The sequence below is a fragment of the Blastomyces gilchristii genome, assembly GCF_000003855.2.
Source record: "Blastomyces gilchristii SLH14081 genomic scaffold supercont1.5, whole genome shotgun sequence".
Classification (NCBI taxonomy): Eukaryota; Fungi; Ascomycota; class Eurotiomycetes; order Onygenales; family Ajellomycetaceae; genus Blastomyces; species Blastomyces gilchristii.
Genome location: NW_003101678.1, coordinates 1,347,846 through 1,370,825, shown reverse-complemented (window position 1 = coordinate 1,370,825; position 22,980 = coordinate 1,347,846). Strand labels below are relative to the sequence as shown.

The following is a 22,980-nucleotide window of genomic DNA, read 5'->3' as shown; positions in this document are numbered from 1 at the left end:
TAAAGTTTCTATATAATGAGATCTAAATTAACCATGAAATGCTGTGTGAGATTCTAACTAATAATGATGTGAATCTCATAGAAGAAGCATTGAGATATTTTATAAATTAGTTACAGACAAGATATTGTAGAATAATGTTATATCATCTGCAGATAAAGAGAAAGATGAAATACTTGAATGAAATCTTAAGTAATATACTGATGAAATATCTAGTGAGTAAGTCTATAAGACTATGAAATGAATATCTTGAGCAGATGTTATTAGTCACACAGATTCAGTGATATATAGTCTCTAAGTGTTTATTATTCTATCTGTTGTATGAATTTCATCTGCACATTCTGAAGAATGCTTCAGAAAAGATGAGAGAGAGAACAGTAATTACAGACATAACAGTTATAAACACAGCAGTCACAGACACAGAATTAAGATTGAAAGAAATCAGTTATATATGTACAAAAGCTAATAAGTTACTTCTAAACTGAGCAATTCAATTAAAAAGAATATAAGACTCACTGATTAAGAAATTAAGTCTCAAGATAAGAATATGAGTTCTTATATATAATAAGAGTTCTGAGAAGTTTCAATCTAGATGATTTAAGCTCTATAAAATACTCAAATCACATTCTCTGAGAATATATGTATTGAAAGAATCAGAGAGACAGATCTTACACAACTTAATAAATAATTCATATTTTATAAAGATAAAGATGTAAGATCTGAGTGAATTATAGTTATTCACAGCACTATTATCAGTATTGAAAAAGAAGAGACTTACAATTGAAAAGTCTTACAAAGTAAGAGAAATCATAGATACTTATAAATCAGATAATCTCACTTATTCTGATCTTTTCATAATTATAAGAAAAGAATGAGAAGTAATAAAGAAATCAGGTAAATATCACACTTTAATAAGTGATGAGACTGTAGCTGATTGTATAATAATATACTGCAGATAGTAGACACAATGCAGTAAAAAGCAGTCTTAAAGTGACAGACTTGCATATAAGTCAGATTGCAGAAGAAAACGAAATTCAGAGTTAAATTCAACTGTTTATATCAGTTCAATTACAGAGATAACAGAGAATGAAGTATCTGAAACATCTGTGAATATATGAGACTAAGTCATCTCAATCTCTGAGAATGCTCAGAGATCAGATAAGATTAGTTTTAATAAGCTATTCACTATAGTAGTCTGAGTGAGTAAAGAGAGACAGTATAATATGTGAAGCAGAATTACAAGATGAAAGTTATCAAATCTAGTCACTGAATACTGTATCATATAGAGGTCATATAAGAGTGATGACTAGCAGACAAAGAAAAAGCATAAGAAAAGAAAAGAAAATGACTCAAGAGATAATGAATTGATGATTAACTATAAGAATCAGCTGTAAAAAGACAAATGTTATCATACATATCTCATCTCTTTTTCATATATCACATGTTTAATCTATTTTCAATGCCATGTCATCTGAAGAAAACTACTAAAAACAAAGAAAATCTTAAAACTTGAGATCTGTAAGAAATTTGAGAGCTATAAGCTACTCTTATAACAACACTGTGCATGTCTTCAATTTCTCTATTACTCTGTATGTAACATTAATATTGTTTATTACAAGATTGACTAAAATGCTAATATAGAAATGTGTACACATGTATGTAGAAAAATTGAAGAAGAGCATAGAACTCACAGAATCAGAAGTCAGAACAGAGAGAGTGAAAATGAAAGCAATAGAAGAAGAAGAGAGTGCAGAATCAGATACATAACAGCAGAAGTTATCTAAGATTGAATACTTATAACTCAGAGTGCATACAATCTTATCCGTAGAGAAGATGTTGAAAGAGAAAATAATAAGAGAAGCTTGAAAGTGAGAGAAAATAATCTCAGTGATATTATTATCTTCAGAGATTAAAATGATCTCTGATGCTAAAGTAACTAAGAATTATTATTAGCATATGAAAGTGTAAAATCAGAGATGAGAACAGTTACTGAATGAACACTTACTAATCTTAGAGTTGTACATGCAATTACAACATGTACAAGGCTTCTCAAAAAGAGAGAGAGAGACACAGAAGTAGACTGACTGTGTAACTGTGTCTGAGACCAGGATCAGATTTTTTAATAGTCTCATTATCAATTCAACTGATCTCATTACATGGTTTTAACATTAGATAGTAGTCTTATACTGTTTCAGTGAGACTTACTGTCTACTCTTATCACATTTTTCAAATGAGATAATGATTTTCACTTCTCAATTTAAATTATTTTTATTGCTTTAAATGACTTTAAATCTCATTTAAGTGTTACCAAAAAGTGTTACTTTTTAAAAAATTAAAAATAGTCTAAAAAAAAACCTTAAAATGTCTAAAAATAGTAACTTTATGCTAAGAATGGGACTAAATGAGATCAAATGAGACCTCTTTCTTATTTTTTTCAAGTTATGGTTTCATTTTAAGATCTCATATATAGTCACTTTGCATGTTTTTTTAATGACTAGTCCCAGCGGGATTCACATCAAGAAATGTATAGAATCAGATCAAATGAGATCAAATATGAAATTCATGATCCCGGCGGCCAGTCTACACAGAAGAATGCAGAGAGCAGAATGCAGTGTATAAACAGCTTATTCTTATAATAATATTTCAGACAAGATATATAAGTCTCACATCTACAGATATAAAAGAGTATGACATCTGTATTTCTGTTTCTGAAAACATGAATATCTTTTGCCTGCATTATAAAGTTGAATAACAGATGTTAGAGAATAGACTGATATGAATCTATCATCTCAAAGAAATTTATCAGAGCAGATATACTCACAATATTGAACTTTACAGTTATAAAAAGTTTCTTGATATCTGTAGATACTATAACTTTGTGCATAATAAAACTTATAATAATTTTTTCTAAGAACAGAAAAATCAGCATCAGAAAGAGAAGATGAAAAAAGAAAAGACTTATAATTTTAATACTATTAAGAAGAGAAGTGATTCTCTGATATGAATAAATAATTATCTCATTATAAATACTTAAAATGAATGTAATAATCAGTGTCTGTGACTGAGCTTCAGATAGTTGTGTTATATATACACTGTCTTTGTATAATAAATTATTCTAGAGATCAGTAAAAAGAGTAGAAGTATATATACTGAGAAATGTGATTCATCAAGTCTATACAACATCTTCTTGAAATAAGAAGAGTTAATAATGAAGATAGAAGCAGCAGAGACAGAGAGAACAGAAGTAGTGAGAATAGAAGTGAGAATTGTAGAAACAGAGATTGCAGAAGCAGAAGAATCAGACACAGAGATAAGTGTAGAAGATTGAGAGAAAGTAGCAGAGAAAGAAACAGAGAGAGTAGAAAGAAATATGAAAGACTCAGCTATATATAACACAGATAATTTCTTCATTATTACATTCTTCAAGTTCTTGATTAATAATTCAACATTGAGGTATTCGCTATCATCTATGAATATGAATCTGTCAATGTGTGAAGATTCTATATGAATTAAAACAAATATATCAGTATCTGTGTTCATATAAAACATGATTAGAAAACATAATTAGAAAACACAATTAGATACTCACTGAGAAAAGAAGATCAAGAGTGTATGAGAAGATAGAGAAAATATGTTATTTACAATAGTATATTCTGATAATTGTTAGAAGATAAACAAGTTCTAATCATATTTTATAATATGTTACACTTACAGCTAATGAACTGTCTGATATAAGGACTATAAAAACACTTGTTATGAAAACAGAGAGTTATTATCAGAAACATATATAATGTAATAGATAAACAGATAGAGAATGTTAAATAGAAGAAGAGATAGAAATCTTGAATAAGATAATAATATTCAATAATGATAATAATGAAGAAGATAATTAAAAAATGAAAAAAGTTAGTGAATAAGTAATATAATATAGTGAAAGTTTCTTTGTAAGAGTGTATACAGAATACTAGCTGAATGAGAAATAGACTATATAATTATAAACACTAGTAGTATGCTAATCCGTATAAAGCTAGAGTGTATATTATAATTATATAAGTATGACTGAATCTAGTGAGAAAGAATGTAATTCAGAAGAATATATAATTATCAGATAATAATACAGCTGCTTCTGAACATGCTTATAAATGTAAAGAGATTATAGCAGTCACTAATTAATTTAATATAATGTATATAAAAAGTCAGTGTATATCTGTAATTATACACTGACCCACAATCTTTTAATCACATATTAGATTTTAAAATGAGACTATGACTTAGAAAAAATAAAAAAGTAATCTTATACAATCTTATTTAGTTTCATTCTTAATATAAAGTTACTATTTTTAGACATTTTAAGGTTTTTTTTAGACTATTTTTAATTTTTTAAAAAGTAACACTTTTTAATAATACTTAAATAAGATTTAAAGTCATTTAAAGTAATAAAAATAATTTAAATTAAGAAGTGAAAATTAGACTGACCGTGTGACCGTGTTTAAGATCAGGATCAGATTTTTTGATAGTCTCATTATCAATTCAACTGATCTCATTACATGGTTTTAACATTAGATAGTAGTCTTATACTGTCTCAGTGAGACTTACTGTCTACTCTTGTCATATTTTTCAAATGAGATCATGATTTTCACTTCTCAATTTAAATTATTTTTATTGCTTTAAATGACTTTAAATCTCATTTGAGTGTTATCAAAAAGTGTTACTTTTTAAAAAATTAAAAATAGTCTAAAAAAAACCTTAAAATGTCTAAAAATAGTAACTTTATGCCAAGAATGAGATTAAATGAAACTAAATGAGATCACTTTCTCATTTTTTTCAAGTCATAATTTCATTTTAAGATCTGATATATAGTCACTTTACATGTTTTTTTAATAACTAGTCTCAGTGAGATTCACATCAAGAAATGTATAAGATTAGATTAAATGAGATTAAATGTGAAATTCATAGTCTCAGCAGTCAGTCTAGTGAAAATCATAATCTTATTTAAAAAATATAATAAGAGTAGATAGTAAGTCTCACTGAAACAGTATAAAACTACTATCTAATGTTAAAACTGTGTAATGAGATTAGTTAAATTGATAATAAGATTATTAAATATTCTGATTCTAGTCTCAGATATGATTATATAGTCAGTCTAAATATTACTACTTAATTACTACTTCAATTTTATTATATTATAACTATTTTTACTTATATACTTTCTCAGTTACTATAGTAATTAACTTATATAATTAATAACTATAAACTTTTTATGAAAAATTATATAATAGTTAGCTTTTTATAATATTAATTAATTACTTTAAAAACATTTTTATTAAATTAAATATTTTTTTATTTATTACTTTTCTATATACTATTAATTTGAAATATATATATAATTACTTTAATACAGTAATTATAAATTATTTTATACATAGAATTATTATATTTCTGAAAAACTTGTATTTTTTACTGATTTTTAAATATATTATTAAATATAGTTTAAAAGTATTTAAATTTATATAAAATTATAAATATATATTAACTTTTTATATAAGTAAAGCTGTTAGAACTTTTTACATTTATAAATATATTTAAAAACAGCTGTATTATTATTTAATAATCAAACATTTTTTCAAATTATATTTTTATGTTAAGAAAAAAGTAAAGTTAAAAGTGAATTAAAATTAATCAGTTCTTAGATATATAAATTAATATATTAAAAGAAAACTCAAGAGTTTAACTTATAACTTATAATTCTCACTCTTCAATTCTAAATACATTCATTCATTAACTACTTAGATAAGAAAAGAAAAGAAAATAAAAAAAAAGTAAAATAATAAACTAGGAAAACACAATGTCATGCAAGCAAAAATCAAAAATTAACTAACTCTCAGATGCTATAATGAGTCATGACTTCAGAAGGCAAAAAAAAAGAGAGAATAGAGAGAGAAAGGGAATTTTTTAAGAGTACTATAATTTATAATACCTTCTACCTCTCTTTCTCAATAGGAAAAAAAATGATTTAAAATTTTTCTTAAATTTTATTTCCTTCCCAAAACCGCCTTACTTCGCAGGAGGCGGCCCAGGCGGCGGCGAATAAACGGGCTCCCCAGCCCGATGGACATTCTGCGGCGTTTGCAGCTCGACGCCTTGTTCCTGCGGTGGTGGATATTGGTAGGGTGGCTGCGGTTGCTGCTGGCCGCCAAAGTAAGTAGGCTTGGGACCGTAGTAGCCGCTATTCGGCGTGTATTGGGGCGGAGGCATGTTGGGTGGTTGATTCTGTTGTTGTTGTTGCTGCCAGAAAGTGTTCTGGGCGGCCCAGCCTGTGCCGTGGAAGGGTTGTTGGCCGCGACGGCGGCGGCGGCGGGAGGAGATGCAACTGTTGGTTTGTCGTCAGTTCTTTTCTTTTCTTTTCCTATTTTACTTTTGGGAGAGTGGATCCAATAAATGCGGACGAGGAAGGTTGGAGGGGGAGACGAGAGACGTACGCAAAGGCGAGGAAGACGAGGAAAGCACCGAGAACGACGATGACTAGGGCAACCCAGCGACCCCAGTCGCTCCAGGCTGATCTGCAGTAGACACGTCCTAACTCCTCGTAGCAGCTGGTGGGGTGTGTGTGTTAGAACTTTCATTCAATTGATACATTTGGAAATGATGGAGGTTTTGAGGCAGGAGTTCCGACTCACTCATATCTACGAGCAAGATGCATCTTTGCGACGGGACAGTCTCCGAGATGAGAGAAGGATCTGTTTTCTAAAGGGAAAGGATGAAGTAAGGGAGACTGGCTTGTCGTGGAGTAGGGGTTATAAATATAGATGATTGATTAACTGCTGTAGAAAAGTGTTGCTTATTATGAGATGCTGATGACGGAATGTGGCTGGGTTATTGGATCGGGGCCAGCCTCAAGCACTATCGCGCTTTTCTGGAGATGGTGTGGTTGCAATCAATCAAGCAGAGGAGAGAAGAGAAGAGAAGAGAGATCGTGAGCGAGATTGATGATGGCAGGGTGTTTTCTGATGGAAATGGGTGATAGCTGCTTGCTTGCTGATGAGGAGGAGGGGAGGAGGAGCTAGATAGAGAATCGAGGTGAAGCCGGAAGCAGCCATTCTTGTTCTTGTCTGCGAATTGCAGTGTGGCTGAGCCGCGGCCGGGCCGACATATCTCCGACCGCCCAGCCCGCGTCAATGACTTCCATATTAGGCAAGGTGCGAAACGGAGGTCCTCCTTGGCACCGAAGACATCGTTTGGAACCAATAGGAGCCGCGGAAACCTCGGGCGTTGACGGAACTTGCCAAGAGTTGATTCCATTATATCATAGCATAAGGCATGCATGCTTCCCTCTCGCCCGTAGCAGTCCATACGCGTATCTATATCTATATTTATCCGCAGAGTAGTGTAGGGCTGCCAACGAAACACGGACGTAGCCCAATCCAGGCTAAATAAGGTGGAACGGGTAATAGTAACTCCATCTGCAACGGCTAGGGGAGGTTCAGGCCTAGTCGCATCCTGAAACAACATTCCCGCATTTCAGCGCTTCCTATTTAAGACATCCATCCTTAACATGGCAAAACATAGAAATATAAATAGATAAATAAATAAATAAATAAAAAAATAAAAAATGTACAGTATATCCCAATATTTTGGCCTCTCCCCATCGAAAACCAAAGCTCCCGGGGTCAAGGGAAGTCTCATCCCACATGAGCCACCTACAGAGATCACATATCTCATTTTGGCGGTGTGATCAATTAACTATATGTGGAGTAGTGCCAATCGCCATCTTGTCACATCACATGTAATAATATTTGTGTGGCAAGTGAGGGGCACACACTCTCACACACTCATTTATATCCCTGGGGTTGGATAGTTTACGAATCCATGGATTGGATGGTTGGCCATTTTTCATGCACTGCCAACGCATCAGTTGGTCTGTGCTCTGCTGCTGAGATGGCTGTTTGATGAGTTGTTCATACATACGTGTTGGATGGGGCAGTATATATATATATATAGATAGATAGGTAGATAGATAGATAGATATAAATGTAATCGAAATTGTTTAGAATTGACTCTTCTTTTTTTCCATTTTGGTTTTCCTTTTTTGTTCACTGTTGTTGTCTGTCCAACGGGTGTTGGTTGACCCTTCATCACCTCCCTACTTACTCTCCCCATACGCTGCGTACAAAGCGACAATCCCTCCGAATGGCAGATTATTATGCTGACGCTCCCCGTTGCCAGATTAAAAATGATCTTCAATCCACTTTTTTTTCTTTTTTTTTCTTGTTCACTGATAAGCGGTTATTCCCTCTTCTCCATCTTCGTTCGTCTCCTGGCATATATCTCTGGGATAGACAGGTGATAATGAGGAACCAAAAAAATAAAAATAAAAATAAAAATAAAAATAAAAATAAAAATAAAAACTTGATGAAACTAAATAAGAATGATAGATCTCAATTTACCAGTACGGATGCAGACAACCAGCCAACAATCCGACATCTAGCGTCAAGCCCCATGCCATTGCATACGGCAGCCTCCTCGATCTTTTCACCAGCCTTCCTCTCCTATCCTCCCTAACACGAACGTGTCGTCGTGCCGACCACGGTAAAAACACCCATCCAAAAAGGAAAGAAGAAAAATAAAAGCCCTAAATGCAGAAAAGCTAAAATGCAACGAGGACAACAAGGTAGAAGGAACAGCGGAGAAAATGTGAGGAAAAGACGAGAAAAAAAAGCAGAAAACCGCTCACCCGCTTGCTTCTTATGCCAAAGATTACCATTAACATATCCATTGAAGACGAGGGCGAGAGAGGCAAATAAATATAGACGGCGATTAACAGGGGGGAACATGGAAGATAAAATGAAAGGAGCGAAATGGAATGGCAACCCCCATTGGCCGGTAGTAGGGGGATTTAGGGGGAGGGAGAATTAATTGAATACGTCACCTCATGCATTTTGGGGGAATGAGAAATTGCTAGAAAAGGAGGAAGGAAGAAAGTACGGAAGAGAAAGCGTCAGTATCGTTACAAACGGTCCGGGATGAACTGGGAACACAAAAGAAAAAGAAAATACAATGGATGCATGGAGTCCGGGAAAAACGATATATGGCAAGAAAAGGAAAAGGAAAGGAAACAAGAAAAGGAGAGAGAGGGCGAGATTCGGAGCTAAAGTCAAGAAACAACAACGAAGACAGTCGATGAGATGGAAAATAAATTGATGGGGTTTGGGGTTTGCTGGTTTGAATTCGGACAGGAAATAGAAAAAATATCGGCATACCATGGGATAAGAGGAGGAGCGGAGGAGCGGGCGGGTATGGTGATGGTGAGTTTCACTTGCTTGATCGGGCGATTAACCAGTGCAGCACGGCATCGAGATTCGTCTCCTCTTTGGCACTAATCCCATAGCAGCTCACTTCGCGATGCATGATGGACTTCAAGTCCATGGCTTCAATCAATTCGTCGACGGAGAGCTTGTTGGGGAGATCGGACTTGTTGCCCAGGACCAGCAGTGGGATGCCGTCGAGGGACCGTTTGCTCACGAGATCGTGAAGTTCTTCCGTGGCTGTGGGCAGCTTTTCCTTATCAGCTGCGTCGACGACGTATCTGTTATTTTATTTATTTATTTTTTATTTTAGTTTGGGGGGACAGGTCAATTCTAAAGTTCCTGATGATGTTTCTTTGACAGCATCGGCCTCACCGGAGAAAGACGAGCAGCTTTTCTGGGGAAACGGGGATAACTAGACGAATTAACACTCACAACAGGGCGTTGACGCCGCGGCAATACCGTTCCCACATCGGCCTGAATCTGGGCTGACCTCCAAGGTCCCAACTATATACTTCTGTTAGAAGAAGGTTGCCCTAGGGTGAAATGGTGGAGATATATCCATATGGACTAAGCTGACCATTTTAGTGTGACATGGCCTTTCTGTACCCGCGCGGTGTTAAATCCGATGGTGGGAATAGAGCTGAGGGCGGTGTTAGTGGGAAGTATGGTAGATCGACGAACAGACATCCTCAACCCTCCCTTAAAACATACTCTACCGTGAATTCCCCTCCCTGGTTCCATCTCAGTTAGCACAGCAAAACATAGCAAGGCATAGCACAACATAAAACAACAGAATGAGATTTTGCTATCACTGCTGATAGAAAAACATTGCCTCACCGCTAAAACCCGCAACAATGACGACTTTCCAGCATTTTGCAACCCGATCATCGTCACATCCATTTCGGTTGCCCTGAGGACTAATTAGCTATGCTGTCATGGCCATGGGATCTGGCAGCGCTTGATGATGTTATGCACCCGCCAGATGCAACCCATCGCACACGGATGCTCGAGCCGCAAACTAACCAAAACTTTCTGAGCAACCAGTCATAGATACTTTTGAAGAAGCCCGCCATCATGGATCTGCTATGGACGAATAGCAGTGATGTCCCGATATCCAAGAGGTAGTAGGCGGTATCTAGGAGGCAACGAGAGAGGTTTGGAAGTAGGAAAACCCGGCTCACGATAATTTTGCGACGTTTGTGTGAGAAACCCACGGAGGAAATGAGTAAAGATAGTTTGTGTGTGTGTGAATATTATCGTGGTGTGTACAGAAATATGTACACCAAGAAATTTAGTCGTGGGGTGTGGCGTCTGTTAAGAAGGGTAAGAGATGGATCTGCAGGACAAAGCACACACAATAATGACGAAAATGCGTTCCTTTTATCCTTGGGACAGAAGTGAGAGGTATAATTTCGCATCCAAGGCTGGGGATGGAGTACAAAACCCCAGATGACAGGCAGAAACCTCCCGAAAGAATTTAATAAACCCGACGTAAACAATCACACACAAGGCACCTGAACAAAAGCTAAATGGCAAAAAATGCAACCAGGCAGATAAATCAACCAAAGAGATGGATATATATATTTCAAAAAGAAAAAAAGAGGAATGGAAGGAAATAAACTAGTTAGCAAACAACCCAATCCTCTGTTCTGCCAGCAATGCGTAGACTCTCGGAAGAAGCTCCTCACCAGCAAAAGAGAGAGGGGAAGTGAGAAATAGAGAGCTTTCCTCTCTCCAGGCAATCAATTAATGGGTACAAAGTGTTTCGCACTTTTATGGCTGCATCACCTCCGCGCGAAGTACGCCCGTGTACACATGACCGAAAATGGAGTTTTGACGCCGGGTGTGAGGAGTTGCTGCTGGGATTCGCGGGCGGCGTTTCGACCCTAACTAAGAGTCCCTGGTCCCCTGTTACCGTTCCTTGCGTAGTTTGGCTTATGCAGATTATTGCAGTGTGCAGTGCGCATCCGCCGGCGCAAAGCCCACCCACGCGGGATGACGGATTGGTGTTGGAAGCAGCGAGGGTGGTGGAGAAACTAGAGCCCAGCCGGCGCTAAGCTGGTAAGCTGGGACAGAATGTATTTTTACTTCTTTCTTTTTCTCTGTGTATTTCCCTCAATCCCTGCCGCTGCTGTTGATCGCAGAGAAGAGCGGAGGCTATTGGCTGGTTTGATGGTTGGCGAGGTTGACGGCAATCATATTTGTGGTCGTTGATTCCGTTTGCTGCTGGCTGGATGCTGGCTGGATGCTGGCGGCTGGAGGTTAGTAACCTTGGAACCTTCTCACTATCTCCACGTGATGATAGCTGTCCGCGTTCGTTAGCTTCGCTCGAAAAATTTCACACCGGCAGAACCTCGAAAGGGGAAGAAAAATAGACCACGAGCTTGGGGAGGCAGTTCATCAGAGCAAAAAATAATAAAAAGGAAAACGAAGTGTGAGACACTCAGGCAGTTGGCCTCCCGTTTTACATTTCAAATATTAATTTCGAGCTGTTCCACTCGTCATGGCGGCTGCACTCTAGCCGTAAAAAAAGTTTAGCGTTTCAACCCCAGGGCGCATTTGAGCTCGCACTTGAGCTCGCACTCCCTGTGACTTCTCTACGCTTCGGATATTCCCTTCTACTTCAATTGCATTTTGGCTTGGGTTTAATCCCTTCTGTTTTACCCCGCCATGGCGCCCTCTACAGCTACAGAATGGTCAGTCGAGTACGACACTCTCCGCCGTGAGCGGTTATTCCGAAACCCCCCCAAGGATCAGACCGCATATCCGTCCCTCTCAGCAACCATCCGACCCCATATCGATTCCTTCAATGCCCTATTTGACGACCACAAAGTCTTAGAGGCTGCAATAAAGGATATTGGCACCAAGTCATTCCTGGACGGTGATGCGGAAACACTGGAGCAGAAGCGGGCTAGGCTGGAGGAAGGGAGACGGGCACCCCGAAGAAACAAGCTCTCCGTGCGCATTACGGAGCTGTTCCTTGAAAAGGCTATGCTTCCGGCATCAAACAAGTTCAGTACACGGAACAGAGAAATCTACCCATCAGAGTGTCGGGAGAGACATGCAACATACCGTGGCAGATTAAGAGCGCGACTGGAGTATAAGGTGAACAATGGCGAGTGGAAAGAGTCGGTCAGAGAACTAGGCCAGGTTCCGATCATGCTAAGGGTAAGGATACAGTCCCAAAATGCTGGAAGTGCATTATCGTTTCTTCCGTTTGTAATCCTCCCTTCTTTATTAATTGATCGAAACATTCAATTTACAATGAAAACTGTTCTATAGTCCAACCGGTGCCACCTCGAAAAGGCTTCCCCGGAACAGCTTGTCCAACGAAAGGAGGAATCTGAAGAACTTGGCGGCTATTTCATTGTCAATGGAAACGAGAAGCTCATTCGAATGCTGATTGTTGGGCGAAGGAATTTTCCCATGGCCATCGTCCGTAACTCTTTCACGAAACGTGGCCCAACATATACAAAATACGGTATTCAAATCCGTTCCGTTAGGCCTGATCAGACTTCTCAAACGAACGTTTTACATTACCTCAGCGACGGCAATGTGACATTCCGGTTTTCTTGGAGGAAAAATGAGTTCCTTGTCCCGGTAGCGATGATATTGAAAGCACTGGTAGAAACGAATGACCGGGACATTTTCGAGCGGTTAGTTGGCCGTGAAGGATCTAAGGGAATTCAAAACTCCTTCGTTACTGATCGAGTCGAACTGCTTTTACGGACGTACAAAGGATATGGACTTCATGGGAGGGACGACACGAGAGCTTACCTTGGAGAGAAATTCCGGCCTGTTTTGGGAATGCCTGCAGATATGCCGGATGAGGCCGTGGGCACGGAATTTCTTCGAAAGGTCGTATTACCACATCTCGGTAACCAAAATGTGACTGAGTCTCAAGACAATGATAAGTTCAATATGATACTTTTCATGATCAGGAAGCTCTATACCCTGGTGGCGGGAGATTGCGCTCCGGATAACCCTGACGCTATTTCAAACCAAGAAGTACTTCTTGGCGGTTTTCTCTACGGGATGCTCTTGAAGGAGCGCCTCGAGGAATGGCTGAGATCCTTCGGCCCTGTTGCGCGTGATTGGGCTTTCAGAAATCAAAATGCACCATTCTCAGATCCAAGATTTGAGAAGGAATTCCTCAGTAGAATTGTGACCAGGACGAATGAAAATATTGGTGGTGCGCTGGAGTATTTCCTCTCCACCGGTAACCTCGTCAGTCCAACGGGTCTTGACCTACAACAACCATCTGGTTATACTGTTATAGCCGAGAAAATTAACTTCTACCGGTTCATCAGCCATTTCCGAATGATACACAGAGGAAGCTTTTTCGCGCAGCTTAAAACGACCACCGTTCGTAAGCTTCTCCCTGAGAGCTGGGGATTCCTTTGCCCAGTCCATACACCCGACGGAAGTCCCTGCGGACTTTTAAACCATCTCGCCCATAAGTGTGAAATCGCAACAAGTAACTTGGATGTCTCCGGCGTCCCTCAAGTGATATCGAATTTAGGAGTGACCTCTGAGTCCTCCGTGGCTCTGGATGAGAGTGTGGTAGTCCAGCTGGACGGGCGAATTCTTGGTTACTGTTCCCCGAAACAGGCTCGCATGATTTCTGACACTCTGCGGTATTGGAAGGTTGAGGGACATCGAAGTCTTCCCGTGGAACTTGAAATCGGATATGTTCCCAACTCGAATCGGGGGCAATACCCAGGCATCTATCTATTCTCCCAATGTGCGAGGATGCTACGGCCAGTCAAATACCTCCCGCTGGACAAACTTGACTATGTTGGCCCGCTAGAGCAGCCATACATGGAAATTGCCTGCCTTCCGTCCGATATCACATCCGGCGTATCTACCCATGTGGAATTCGACCCTACACACATCCTCTCGATTGTCGCCAACATGACTCCATTCTCGGACTTCAACCAATCTCCCCGTAATATGTACCAATGCCAAATGAGTAAGCAGGCGATGGGAACACCGGGATCATCTATGGAATACCGTACCGACAACAAACTCTACCGGCTACAAACCGGGCAAAGCCCTGTTGTTCGGAGCCCTCTCTATAATAGCTACGGACTTGACAACTTCCCTAACGGCATGAATGCTGTTGTGGCTGTGTTGTCATATACTGGTTACGACATGGACGACGCTATGATTATCAATAAATCTGCCCATGACAGAGGATTTGGGTGGGGCACAATCTACAAAACAAAAATATACTCCCTTGATGACAAGGAATCTCGTGGCCGGGGTAAGGCGAGACGGGAGGTTAGCAAACTATTTGGGTTCGCACCGGGCGGTCTTGTTAAAGGAGAATGGCGCGATGCTCTGGACGAAGATGGTCTCCCTCACATCGGTGCCCGTGTGACCGAAGGCAGCCTCGTCGCTGCATGGCATACAGTCCGCTTCGACCCGGTATCGAACTCCTACGTCAACATTGACAGACAAACTCACTTCCTCAAGTACAAGGACACCGAAGAGGGCTACGTTGACAGCGTCCGCATCCTTGGCTCCGAAACAGGTGGTGACCCCTGCCAAGCCCTCAGCGTCAAATTCCGCATCCCTCGAAAACCGCTCATTGGAGATAAATTTTCCTCCCGCCACGGGCAGAAGGGTGTCTGCTCCCAGCTGTGGCCTGCAATCGACATGCCCTTCTCCGAAACTGGCATCCAGCCCGACATCATCATCAATCCGCACGCTTTCCCCTCCCGAATGACAATCGGTATGTTCATCGAGTCCCTCGCGGGCAAAGCTGGCGCTCTCCACGGCCTCGCGCAGGACGCCACGCCGTTCCGATTCTCCGAAGAGAACACCGCAGGCGACTTCTTCGGCGAACAACTACGCAAAGCCGGTTACAACTTCCACGGCAACGAACCCATGTACTCCGGCATAACCGGCCGCGAGTTTGCCGCCGACATCTACCTAGGCGTCGTCTACTATCAACGTCTCAGACACATGGTGAACGACAAATTCCAGGTGCGGACGACGGGTCCCGTGAACGCATTGACAGGGCAGCCCGTCAAGGGCCGTGCAAAAGGTGGTGGTATCCGTGTCGGAGAGATGGAGCGCGATTCACTCCTTGCCCACGGCGCCGCTTTCCTCCTGCAAGACCGGCTGATGAACTGCTCGGACACCACGCGCTCGTGGATCTGCAGGACGTGTGGCTCGTTCCTGTCAACGCAGGTTGCTGTCTCCAAGCTCATGGCGCCCAGTAAAAACCCGGCTATGGCTGCTGTCGCGAAGTCGTCGTCATCAGGTCTGGCGAGGCCTGGTGGTGCTGTGAGTGCGTTGGGTGGCACTGCGGGGATTGTGCGCTGCCGTCGGTGCGCGAGGGAAGCTATCTTCGATGACCCCCGAGCTGAAGTATGGGAGGACGGAGAGGGGAAGAGGTTTGTTGGTGGAGATGATACGACGGTTGTTGCCGTGCCGGGCGTGTTGAAGTATTTGGATGTTGAGCTGGCGGCTATGGGCATCAGGATGACATTTAAGGTTAATAATTGAGGTTCCATGACAGTGAGATGGCGGTTCAAGGACTGGGTTTGGATCGCCCCTTGGAATCACGGAAAGAAAAAACAAAAACAAAAATATGGAGGAGATATTGTAATTGGCGTAAGAAGCTAGATATGTTATTGCATCATGTGTTATTTCTAGAATCCTTTTCATCACCGTCGCTTTCTCTCCATATCTGGCGAAAAATATCTCTCTGCGTACGATCTTGCATGTATCTAGCTATAGTTTCTTTCTTATACAGTGGTCCTTTCCATGTCCTTGCTCCCAATCATCTGAACGACCCGTCTATGTAACCAGCTGATCAAGTAATATTAATCCGCAGAACATCTACTCCGTAGCGATAGAGGGAGACCCAATACAAAGTGTTTTAGTGAAGAGGAGTTAGCCCCCCTATTAAACTTATCCTTCCCTGCTCGTTCATTTTTTAACGGGCTCAACGGACATCCCCAGAGTTTCCGAAGCGGCGGGGGATAGTAAAACGGACATAGGTTCTGTGTGAATGGTTAGCCCCTCTCCAGCATTCGAGTTGGATGGGGAGGGGGGGGGGTTATCAGGGGCTTTCAGCAATTCGATGAAGGACGGTGTGACCTGGGTACTCCGCAGACTGAACCTTACTGCGTGATAAGGTTCTTTAAGAAAGGGTAGGGAGAGACCTATGATGCTTGGGGGAAGGGTGATAATGAACAGGAGGTGGAGTGGAAAAATGGAAGAGGGCCGATTGCCAAATTCTACCGTATTTAAATTTTCTAGCAAGCTAAATTTATCACAAAGTGGTAGAAGCAACAGAAGAGCAGCCGCTCAATATCATTAAAGGAAAACCGAAGAAAAACAAACACACGCCCTCCCCCCATTTTACTCCAACGTTCCCGTAACATTCGAGAACTCATTCTTCTCCAACTTCGTCTTCCAGAATATAGGATTGGTATCATTGAAACCATGCTTCTCCCACCCGGCTTCCTTCACATGGTACAGATTGATATAGCCACCGGAGTAAGCATCTCTATGCGTCGCGGCGAGGATACTCCGCCTGCCCAGCTCCAGCGCCTCTTCATCCGTCAGGTCAAATCGGTACTCGGCATCGAGCACGCCATATGCAAACGTTTGGCCAGAGCCGACGCAGAAGAGATTTCCTGCCAGTCGTGTTCCGTCTGAGTCGATGTAGTAGAGCGCAGGCCCCTCTTGCGGGGTTACGCCGGCGCACATGGTGCCCATGCTTAGGCCCATGCCCTTGTAGTTGTAGACGAGGTTGGCGAGGATCTTGGAGGCGGCGGCGACGGATATGCGGCGTTTGTGGCGGAGTTCGTGGAGACGGCATTGCATGCCTAGATAGGCGAGCCAGTATTGACAGTCCTACGGCACAGGGTGGGAGTAGTTAGTTGTCAATGTTTCTCTCCAGTTGAGCAGCCCAGAACAGAAGTTGGCCAGATTGCTAAGCTGAGCAGAATCCCAAGCAACAAGGGCAATAATAGGAAATACGGGGTCCCTAGAGCAACTAGGATGTAAGTAAGAATAATGATAGTACATACAGCAGCGCCACCAGCCATAGTCCCTAACAGACAACTGTTGATCTCTATAACCTTCTTCACAGTCTGACTAGCTATCCAGTTACCAGCGGTAGCTCTGGAATCTGTCGCCACGATGATCCCTCCTTTAAATCTGAACGCAAGAGTCGTGGTGCCATGAGCGATTTTAATGGGGCAGTCTGGGTTGGCATGGTCGTCGGTTACGGCTCGAAGGAAGGAGGCAGGCTAAGATGGAGAGATAATGCGAACAGTTAGAAAGAGGATATAAAAGGCGCAAAATAGGGGCAGTCTAAGATAACATTCAATTAGCTCGCAACACTGGCCCACAAAGACTCACTTTATCAACTGGAGGAAGAGCGAATTTTAGAGATAGAGGCGGCAATGCCTCTGTGAACTCTTGCTCTTCGGTCCGGGAGTAGCCTTCATTCTTGACCTGAGGCCGGGCGTATTGGGCGACGAGGGTATCCATGATGAGGAGAAAGCAAAGGGGTTCTAAGCAGGAGGAGAAGAGACACAGGACACAGAAAATAATGAAATGAGGAGAAAAACGAAGAAAAAGGGACGAGATCGTAGTATACAGGTATCTTGAGGGTTGGAGCTTCGTTGAGCTTTTGGGGATGAAGTATGAAGTTTGCTTGGAAGCGCGTCACTGGGCAGCTGCCTGTGTCACATGACTTATCTCTCGCCAGCATATACATTGACAGAGCCGTAGAGGGTCACACGGGGAACTTAAAACTCGGGGGTATGGCCGAGTGGTCTAAGGCGCTGCATTTAAGTTTTTCCGGAAACACTGCAGTGAACGTGAGTTCGCGCGCGTTCGAACCGCGCTGCCCCCATTATCCTTTTTTCTTCTTTTTTTTCCCTGGCTTGTGCCATGTATGATCATGATCTGTGTAGCAGCCACTGGGTATGGAAATGAGCAGAAGAACACTTCAGAACGATCCTGTGAAGAATAACATTTCAACTATCACTGGACTACAGACTATTAAAACTACATATTAGTTGGGGAGAGTTTAATTAATAAAATATAGCATATGCAATCCCTCTCCAAAACTCCAGTGAAAAGACACAACAAAATACCACCAGTCACAGGAACTATTGTTGGTTTTGTTTTTCTGGTGTTATTTTCATCGCCAAAACCCTCCCTCCTCCCTTCTTTCAATTTTTGGTTTGAACTGATACGATGAATACCCAAATCATAATTTCAGCGGCATACACACGGATATACTTACCTACACATAAGAATGCATAATGCAGATTAAACAAAAGAAACAATAAATCCAAGAGCCATTAAGCGCCCATTCCTTTCCCAACATCTTCCATTAAGCAGCGACAGGCTGCGGCATCGAAGACGCAGGAGCCGACTCCTTCTGATAAGACTCTTCCTCTTCACCATTGACATGGCTAACAGGCATCAAATTCGTTCCCATGCGTGCTGCGGCGGATTGGATTGGCTCCAGGCTGGGCTCCCAACCTCGTAGGTCCTGTTCGGCATCATTGAGGACCTGGCGAGCTTGATCCATTTGCTCATAAGCACCCCGGGTATCTCCGGGAACGAGCGGGGTGTCGTCCAGAAGATTGAGAAGTCGACGACCATGGCGGGCGAGGATGATTTGCTTCTCTGCCCTTTCGATGGTGGCGGCCAGGTGAATGTCGAATGCTTCCTTGAGCTTTTGGCGGGTCTGCAGTGTGGGAAGAATTGATTAGCTGCTGCCAGTTAAAATGAACGACTCTCAGTAAGAAAAGAGAGGGGGATAATGGGTGGTTAGAGGGGGAGGGAATGTTGATCAAGTAAATCAATTGTCAAAACTTACAATATTCGTCAACTGTGCCTCAGCTACCAGAGTCTGTGCCTCCGCCCTGACCAGCTCCTGTTCCAAGTTCACCAACTTGGGGCTATTCGGATCCTTCAACTTCTGCTTCTGGATATCATCGACAACACGCGCCTTATATTCCCTGGCGGGGTGCACGGAAGCCTCCGTATTGCGAATCTGCTTCAGCACGTTACGGTAATCCTCCAGGTACTGCGCATACAGGTCTTCCTGCTCGCCCATTTCCGCGAGTAGTACGCCCAGCTTATCGGCAATGTCGGAAACAGCATTATCGCCTGTGGATTCACCCCAGTCTGATAGCTGCGACGCAATGGAGACACGGTCCCGTCCTGCATTCTCGTACGAGCCGATGGCATGGTTTTCGGCCTTGATGAGCTTGTAGAGCCTGCGACATAGCTCGGGTTGCTGCGTGCCACGCAAGGTGGCCATGCTGAAGCGGTGCTTGACAGGGCGATCCATGACTTGACTGCCTCTGCTGCGAATGGAGCGTGAGCGGTACCTGTATATATAATTTGTTTTCCGTTTCGTTAGAAATCTATGGATTTTTCTTTAACGGACTCCTTGTATAGGGGGGTAGTAGATCAACGTAGAAAGGATGGGAAGATAGATTCGGTCTCTCACATTTCAATTAAGATATATTACTTTATTATAGGCAGGCTTGTGTCTTCAATTGTATCGAATACCGGGTATGAGCGAGGTGGGAGTAACGTATTTGGTGTTCTTCGCCCCAGATCTGCCCTTTTCTCCTCTGTTGATGTTGTATCGATTGTACTGGAGACGAAACGCAATTGAGGCGACGGATGCTTTTTGGATTAGAGGATTAACCACAAAAGTCATAGGAAACCACCAGTGAGATTGAGAAATAACTTGTCAATGGAGCAAAACAACAGGTTTCTCCTTCTTCATGGCTGCCTTTTTGCCATCCCCATCGCCTCGGTGTTTCCTTCTGGTTGAACGGTGGCACAGGTCAATTTGCCTTGGTTGCTGACGTCACAAAGACCTGATGATGTTCTGGACATCTTTCAGAGGGCAAAAGAAATTGGTATGCATTATGGGACTGCGTTCTAGTGGTGACGGATTGTGTCATATGGCTGATGGGTTGCCCATCTGGGGTACCATGACGCTCTAAGGTGAATCCGGATTACTTAACCATGGAGTTAATTGCGTTAATTCGTTATATGCTCTGTAGGTTGTACGGATCTATTGCAGATTGATCAATGAGAGGAAGGGAATGTGGTTGTTTTCTAACCGCCTAGTTCCGCTCTGAAGTTAATTGCTGATGTTTTGGTGCCGCGATTTACAGGAAGAGAGACCTTACTCACACTCACACGGGACCATACAATATGATGTTATCTTTGAAGAAAATTGAACTAGGGAAAGGAGTTAATGAGTTACTAAAATCAAATTAAGTTACGATACATATCATCACTCGAGAATGCAAACACAAGATTAAGCTTCAATTCAATTTGACTTCCTCTCTTCATCAACCCAAACAATGTCCAAGAAAACAGCAATCATACGAACAGAATCGCTCCATGTCCCCCCAAAATACCCCTTAAAACAACCACAAACATCACCCACTGGTGGTTGTATGTGTATAAACCCACAATGCTAGAATCGGCCGATGCTTTCGCACACTCTTCTCGCGAGGGAAGTAGGCAATCCTAAGGGCAATTTGCATGCCTATTCCTACTTGGACTTCCAAACTGGGCTGTGTCGGTATGTTGAATACGGATCACCGGAAGCAGTGTGTATTATCCCGCAGCCACGTCCGTCGAAAATCATGTAACCCCTCCCTTCCACGCTCGTTCAATTTATTCATCAGTGGAAGGAAGCTGGGCTATGCGCAGTGGGTGTTTAATGGTAAAAGGCCTCGCTTCCCAAAGCTGCGGTGGGCATTGGGCGATGGCACACCAGATTTGCCATCCCAGCACTCTGAATCTCTCCAGGGCCAACCTACACCCGTCTGGGTATTGAGCTTAACCCACAACACTGCCCCAGGCCCTGCATTCTCCTTTGTTCCCCTTCTCCTCGCAAGGGCCGGGTCGTCTCTCAATATTAACACACAACCCCAGCATACCCCCAGATTCCTCTCGATCAATACCCACACCTGCAACTCAATAGAGATGAAGGTCTGCACCTACACCTGTAGCTGGAGTAGTACGAAAGCCTGCTCCGCGGCGGACATCCGGGATAGATGGTGATCGGTCGTGGAGAAATTGGATATATAGTGCATTCGGTGTACGGCCGGCTACATATTATCGGCGTGCGGCGCCGGCAGAAGAGGGAGGAAATGGGGTAGATGCGAATGCTCCGGGAAGGGTTTACGTAGTAATAACAGTTGCAGGACCTAGGGCAGGAGGTATGAGAGTGCCTTGGACACGGATTGGGCCTGGGGCAGGTGCAAGATGGAGAGCGGGAGTTGGAGTTGGAGTTCGAGCTCGAGCTGGAGCTGGATCCGGAGCTAGAGCTGGAGCTTGAACCAGAACTAGAGGAGGAGCGGCAGCAACACATTGTAGCTATATCTGAGAGAGACAAGGCTCTCTTCTGTTCTTAGGATTAGCTGTAGCGGTGGTAAGTGAAGTATGGATTCGTTCGTCAGGTCAACGCTTCTGGAGCTTTGTGTCAGGTCGCTGTTCGCGGTTGTAGTTTTGAACCTTGATAAAAAAGGGTCAGTTTGAGCACAGAAAAGTAGAGGATAATATTCTAGCGCATATATAGGGGTCTCAGATGGGGGTATAGGAACAAGCACTGTAAGCTATGTAGAAACGCCCAAAGAGGCCATAGGATATCGTGAAGTAAGGTAATAAATAGAACCCAATAAGCCTCACCTAGCTCTTGAATCAAACTAACACCGTCAAAGCGTCATGATATTGTAGGCCATCTATCAAGTAAAAACAATGAAGATGTGTTTCACTCGGCGCACCGATTCGCAGCAGATTGTGGGCTAGAATATAAACCAAGAAACAAGAACCGCCAAGTTCGCAAGACAACCACGAAACTGGGCACAGTGTGTGTTATGTGTGTGTGTTCTTGAAGATTTCGTCTTAACAAAGCAGTAGTTAAGATAGTCCAAATGGGCTGTCAGTTGAAAAGAGAGAAAAGATAGAGAGGTAATGACAGGAAAAGAAACAGGACGCAAGAAAAAAGAGGGACGGCATAGCACAAATTTGTCCATGTGCTATGCCATTATATATGGAGAGGGTAAGCCGCGTGCCCAGTCCATTCATCCAATTTCACACTTCGAAGGCCCCCACCAGGAGAACACCTGCTCGTTTTTCTGAGTATGATAGATACCCTTTTTATAGAAGAGTGGAGGGGACCGGTATCACGTTGCCCGGAGATGGGAGAGTAGACGCAGGGCTCTGCTCTGCAAAAAGTGAAGCAGCACATGCCATGAGCAGTGTGTCGCATCTCTTCGCTACGCCCTGAAATATCGGGATATCATCAGCGATCGATCGGATGCTGCAAGAGGGAGTGAAGCCGGCCCGGTAAGGGAAAAAGTTGTTCGTGTTTCCACTTTCCGTAGCCACACATCTCTTACCTAGTATTCGCTGAACCGCGAGTATGTCATCTCCCCCTTCCGCCCACCATCATGTTAGTCATGCAGGTCCCATCACACACACCCGTCTTGGGCTCTGCACCGATGACATCAAGGAGGGTGTGGCTGCGCTGCAGTGACAGCTGAGAGGGAGTTGGTTGTGATAGGTGCATGCGGACGAGGACAGAGTGGTCACATGACGCGGGTGCATATTGTTACGTGACAGTTTTGAGGAGAATGATCTTATGAGCCACAGT

The 22,980-nt window shown here is 42.5% G+C and overlaps 6 protein-coding genes and 1 non-coding gene across 8 annotated transcripts; 3 read left to right on the top strand and 4 right to left on the bottom strand.

The window, feature by feature from the left end:
- Window positions 1-5,751: 5,751 nt before the first annotated feature.
- Window positions 5,752-7,312, bottom strand: BDBG_03353 (uncharacterized protein). Its single transcript, XM_002626143.2, has 3 exons — window positions 6,675-7,312; window positions 6,477-6,590; window positions 5,752-6,367 (listed from the first exon to the last, which is right to left on the bottom strand). Exons 1-3 carry the CDS (start codon window positions 6,695-6,697, stop codon window positions 6,052-6,054), a joined length of 453 nt encoding a protein of 150 aa, XP_002626189.1. The 5' UTR covers window positions 6,698-7,312; the 3' UTR covers window positions 5,752-6,051.
- Window positions 7,313-7,991: 679 nt separating this feature from the next.
- Window positions 7,992-11,692, bottom strand: BDBG_03352. 2 transcript variants are annotated; one of them, XM_031721211.1, is made up of 7 exons: window positions 10,326-11,636; window positions 10,140-10,212; window positions 10,014-10,033; window positions 9,880-9,942; window positions 9,735-9,806; window positions 9,255-9,580; window positions 7,992-8,952 (listed from the first exon to the last, which is right to left on the bottom strand). In XM_031721211.1, the coding sequence occupies exons 1-6, from the start codon at window positions 10,376-10,378 to the stop codon at window positions 9,307-9,309; spliced, it is 555 nt and encodes a 184-aa protein (XP_031577681.1). In that variant the 5' UTR covers window positions 10,379-11,636; the 3' UTR covers window positions 7,992-8,952; window positions 9,255-9,306. The 2 variants fall into 2 exon arrangements, with proteins under 2 accessions (XP_031577681.1, XP_031577680.1); XM_031721210.1 differs by having other exon boundaries at window positions 7,992-9,580; window positions 10,326-11,692.
- On the top strand, window positions 11,066-16,257 carry BDBG_03350 (DNA-directed RNA polymerase I subunit RPA2). The gene is made up of 2 exons (XM_002626140.2): window positions 11,066-12,470; window positions 12,585-16,257. Exons 1-2 carry the CDS (start codon window positions 11,973-11,975, stop codon window positions 15,816-15,818), a joined length of 3,732 nt encoding a protein of 1,243 aa, XP_002626186.1. The 5' UTR covers window positions 11,066-11,972; the 3' UTR covers window positions 15,819-16,257.
- On the bottom strand, window positions 15,927-18,022 carry BDBG_03349 (proteasome component PRE2). Its single transcript, XM_002626139.2, has 3 exons — window positions 17,688-18,022; window positions 17,354-17,575; window positions 15,927-17,177 (listed from the first exon to the last, which is right to left on the bottom strand). The coding sequence occupies exons 1-3, from the start codon at window positions 17,817-17,819 to the stop codon at window positions 16,680-16,682; spliced, it is 852 nt and encodes a 283-aa protein (XP_002626185.1). The 5' UTR covers window positions 17,820-18,022; the 3' UTR covers window positions 15,927-16,679.
- A 66-nt stretch (window positions 18,023-18,088) lies between these two features.
- Window positions 18,089-18,186, top strand: BDBG_16797. The gene has a single exon. It is a non-coding gene; the product is annotated as a tRNA-Leu (tRNA).
- A 39-nt stretch (window positions 18,187-18,225) lies between these two features.
- On the bottom strand, window positions 18,226-20,510 carry BDBG_03348 (sphingolipid long chain base-responsive protein PIL1). Its single transcript, XM_002626138.2, has 3 exons — window positions 19,804-20,510; window positions 19,165-19,681; window positions 18,226-19,032 (listed from the first exon to the last, which is right to left on the bottom strand). Coding segments are annotated over exons 1-3 (879 nt in total). The 5' UTR covers window positions 19,806-20,510; the 3' UTR covers window positions 18,226-18,672.
- A 166-nt stretch (window positions 20,511-20,676) lies between these two features.
- BDBG_03347 (uncharacterized protein) lies at window positions 20,677-21,874 on the top strand. The gene is made up of 2 exons (XM_031721209.1): window positions 20,677-21,314; window positions 21,584-21,874. Exons 1-2 carry the CDS (start codon window positions 20,862-20,864, stop codon window positions 21,737-21,739), a joined length of 609 nt encoding a protein of 202 aa, XP_031577679.1. The 5' UTR covers window positions 20,677-20,861; the 3' UTR covers window positions 21,740-21,874.
- The last annotated feature ends 1,106 nt before the right edge of the window (window positions 21,875-22,980 follow it).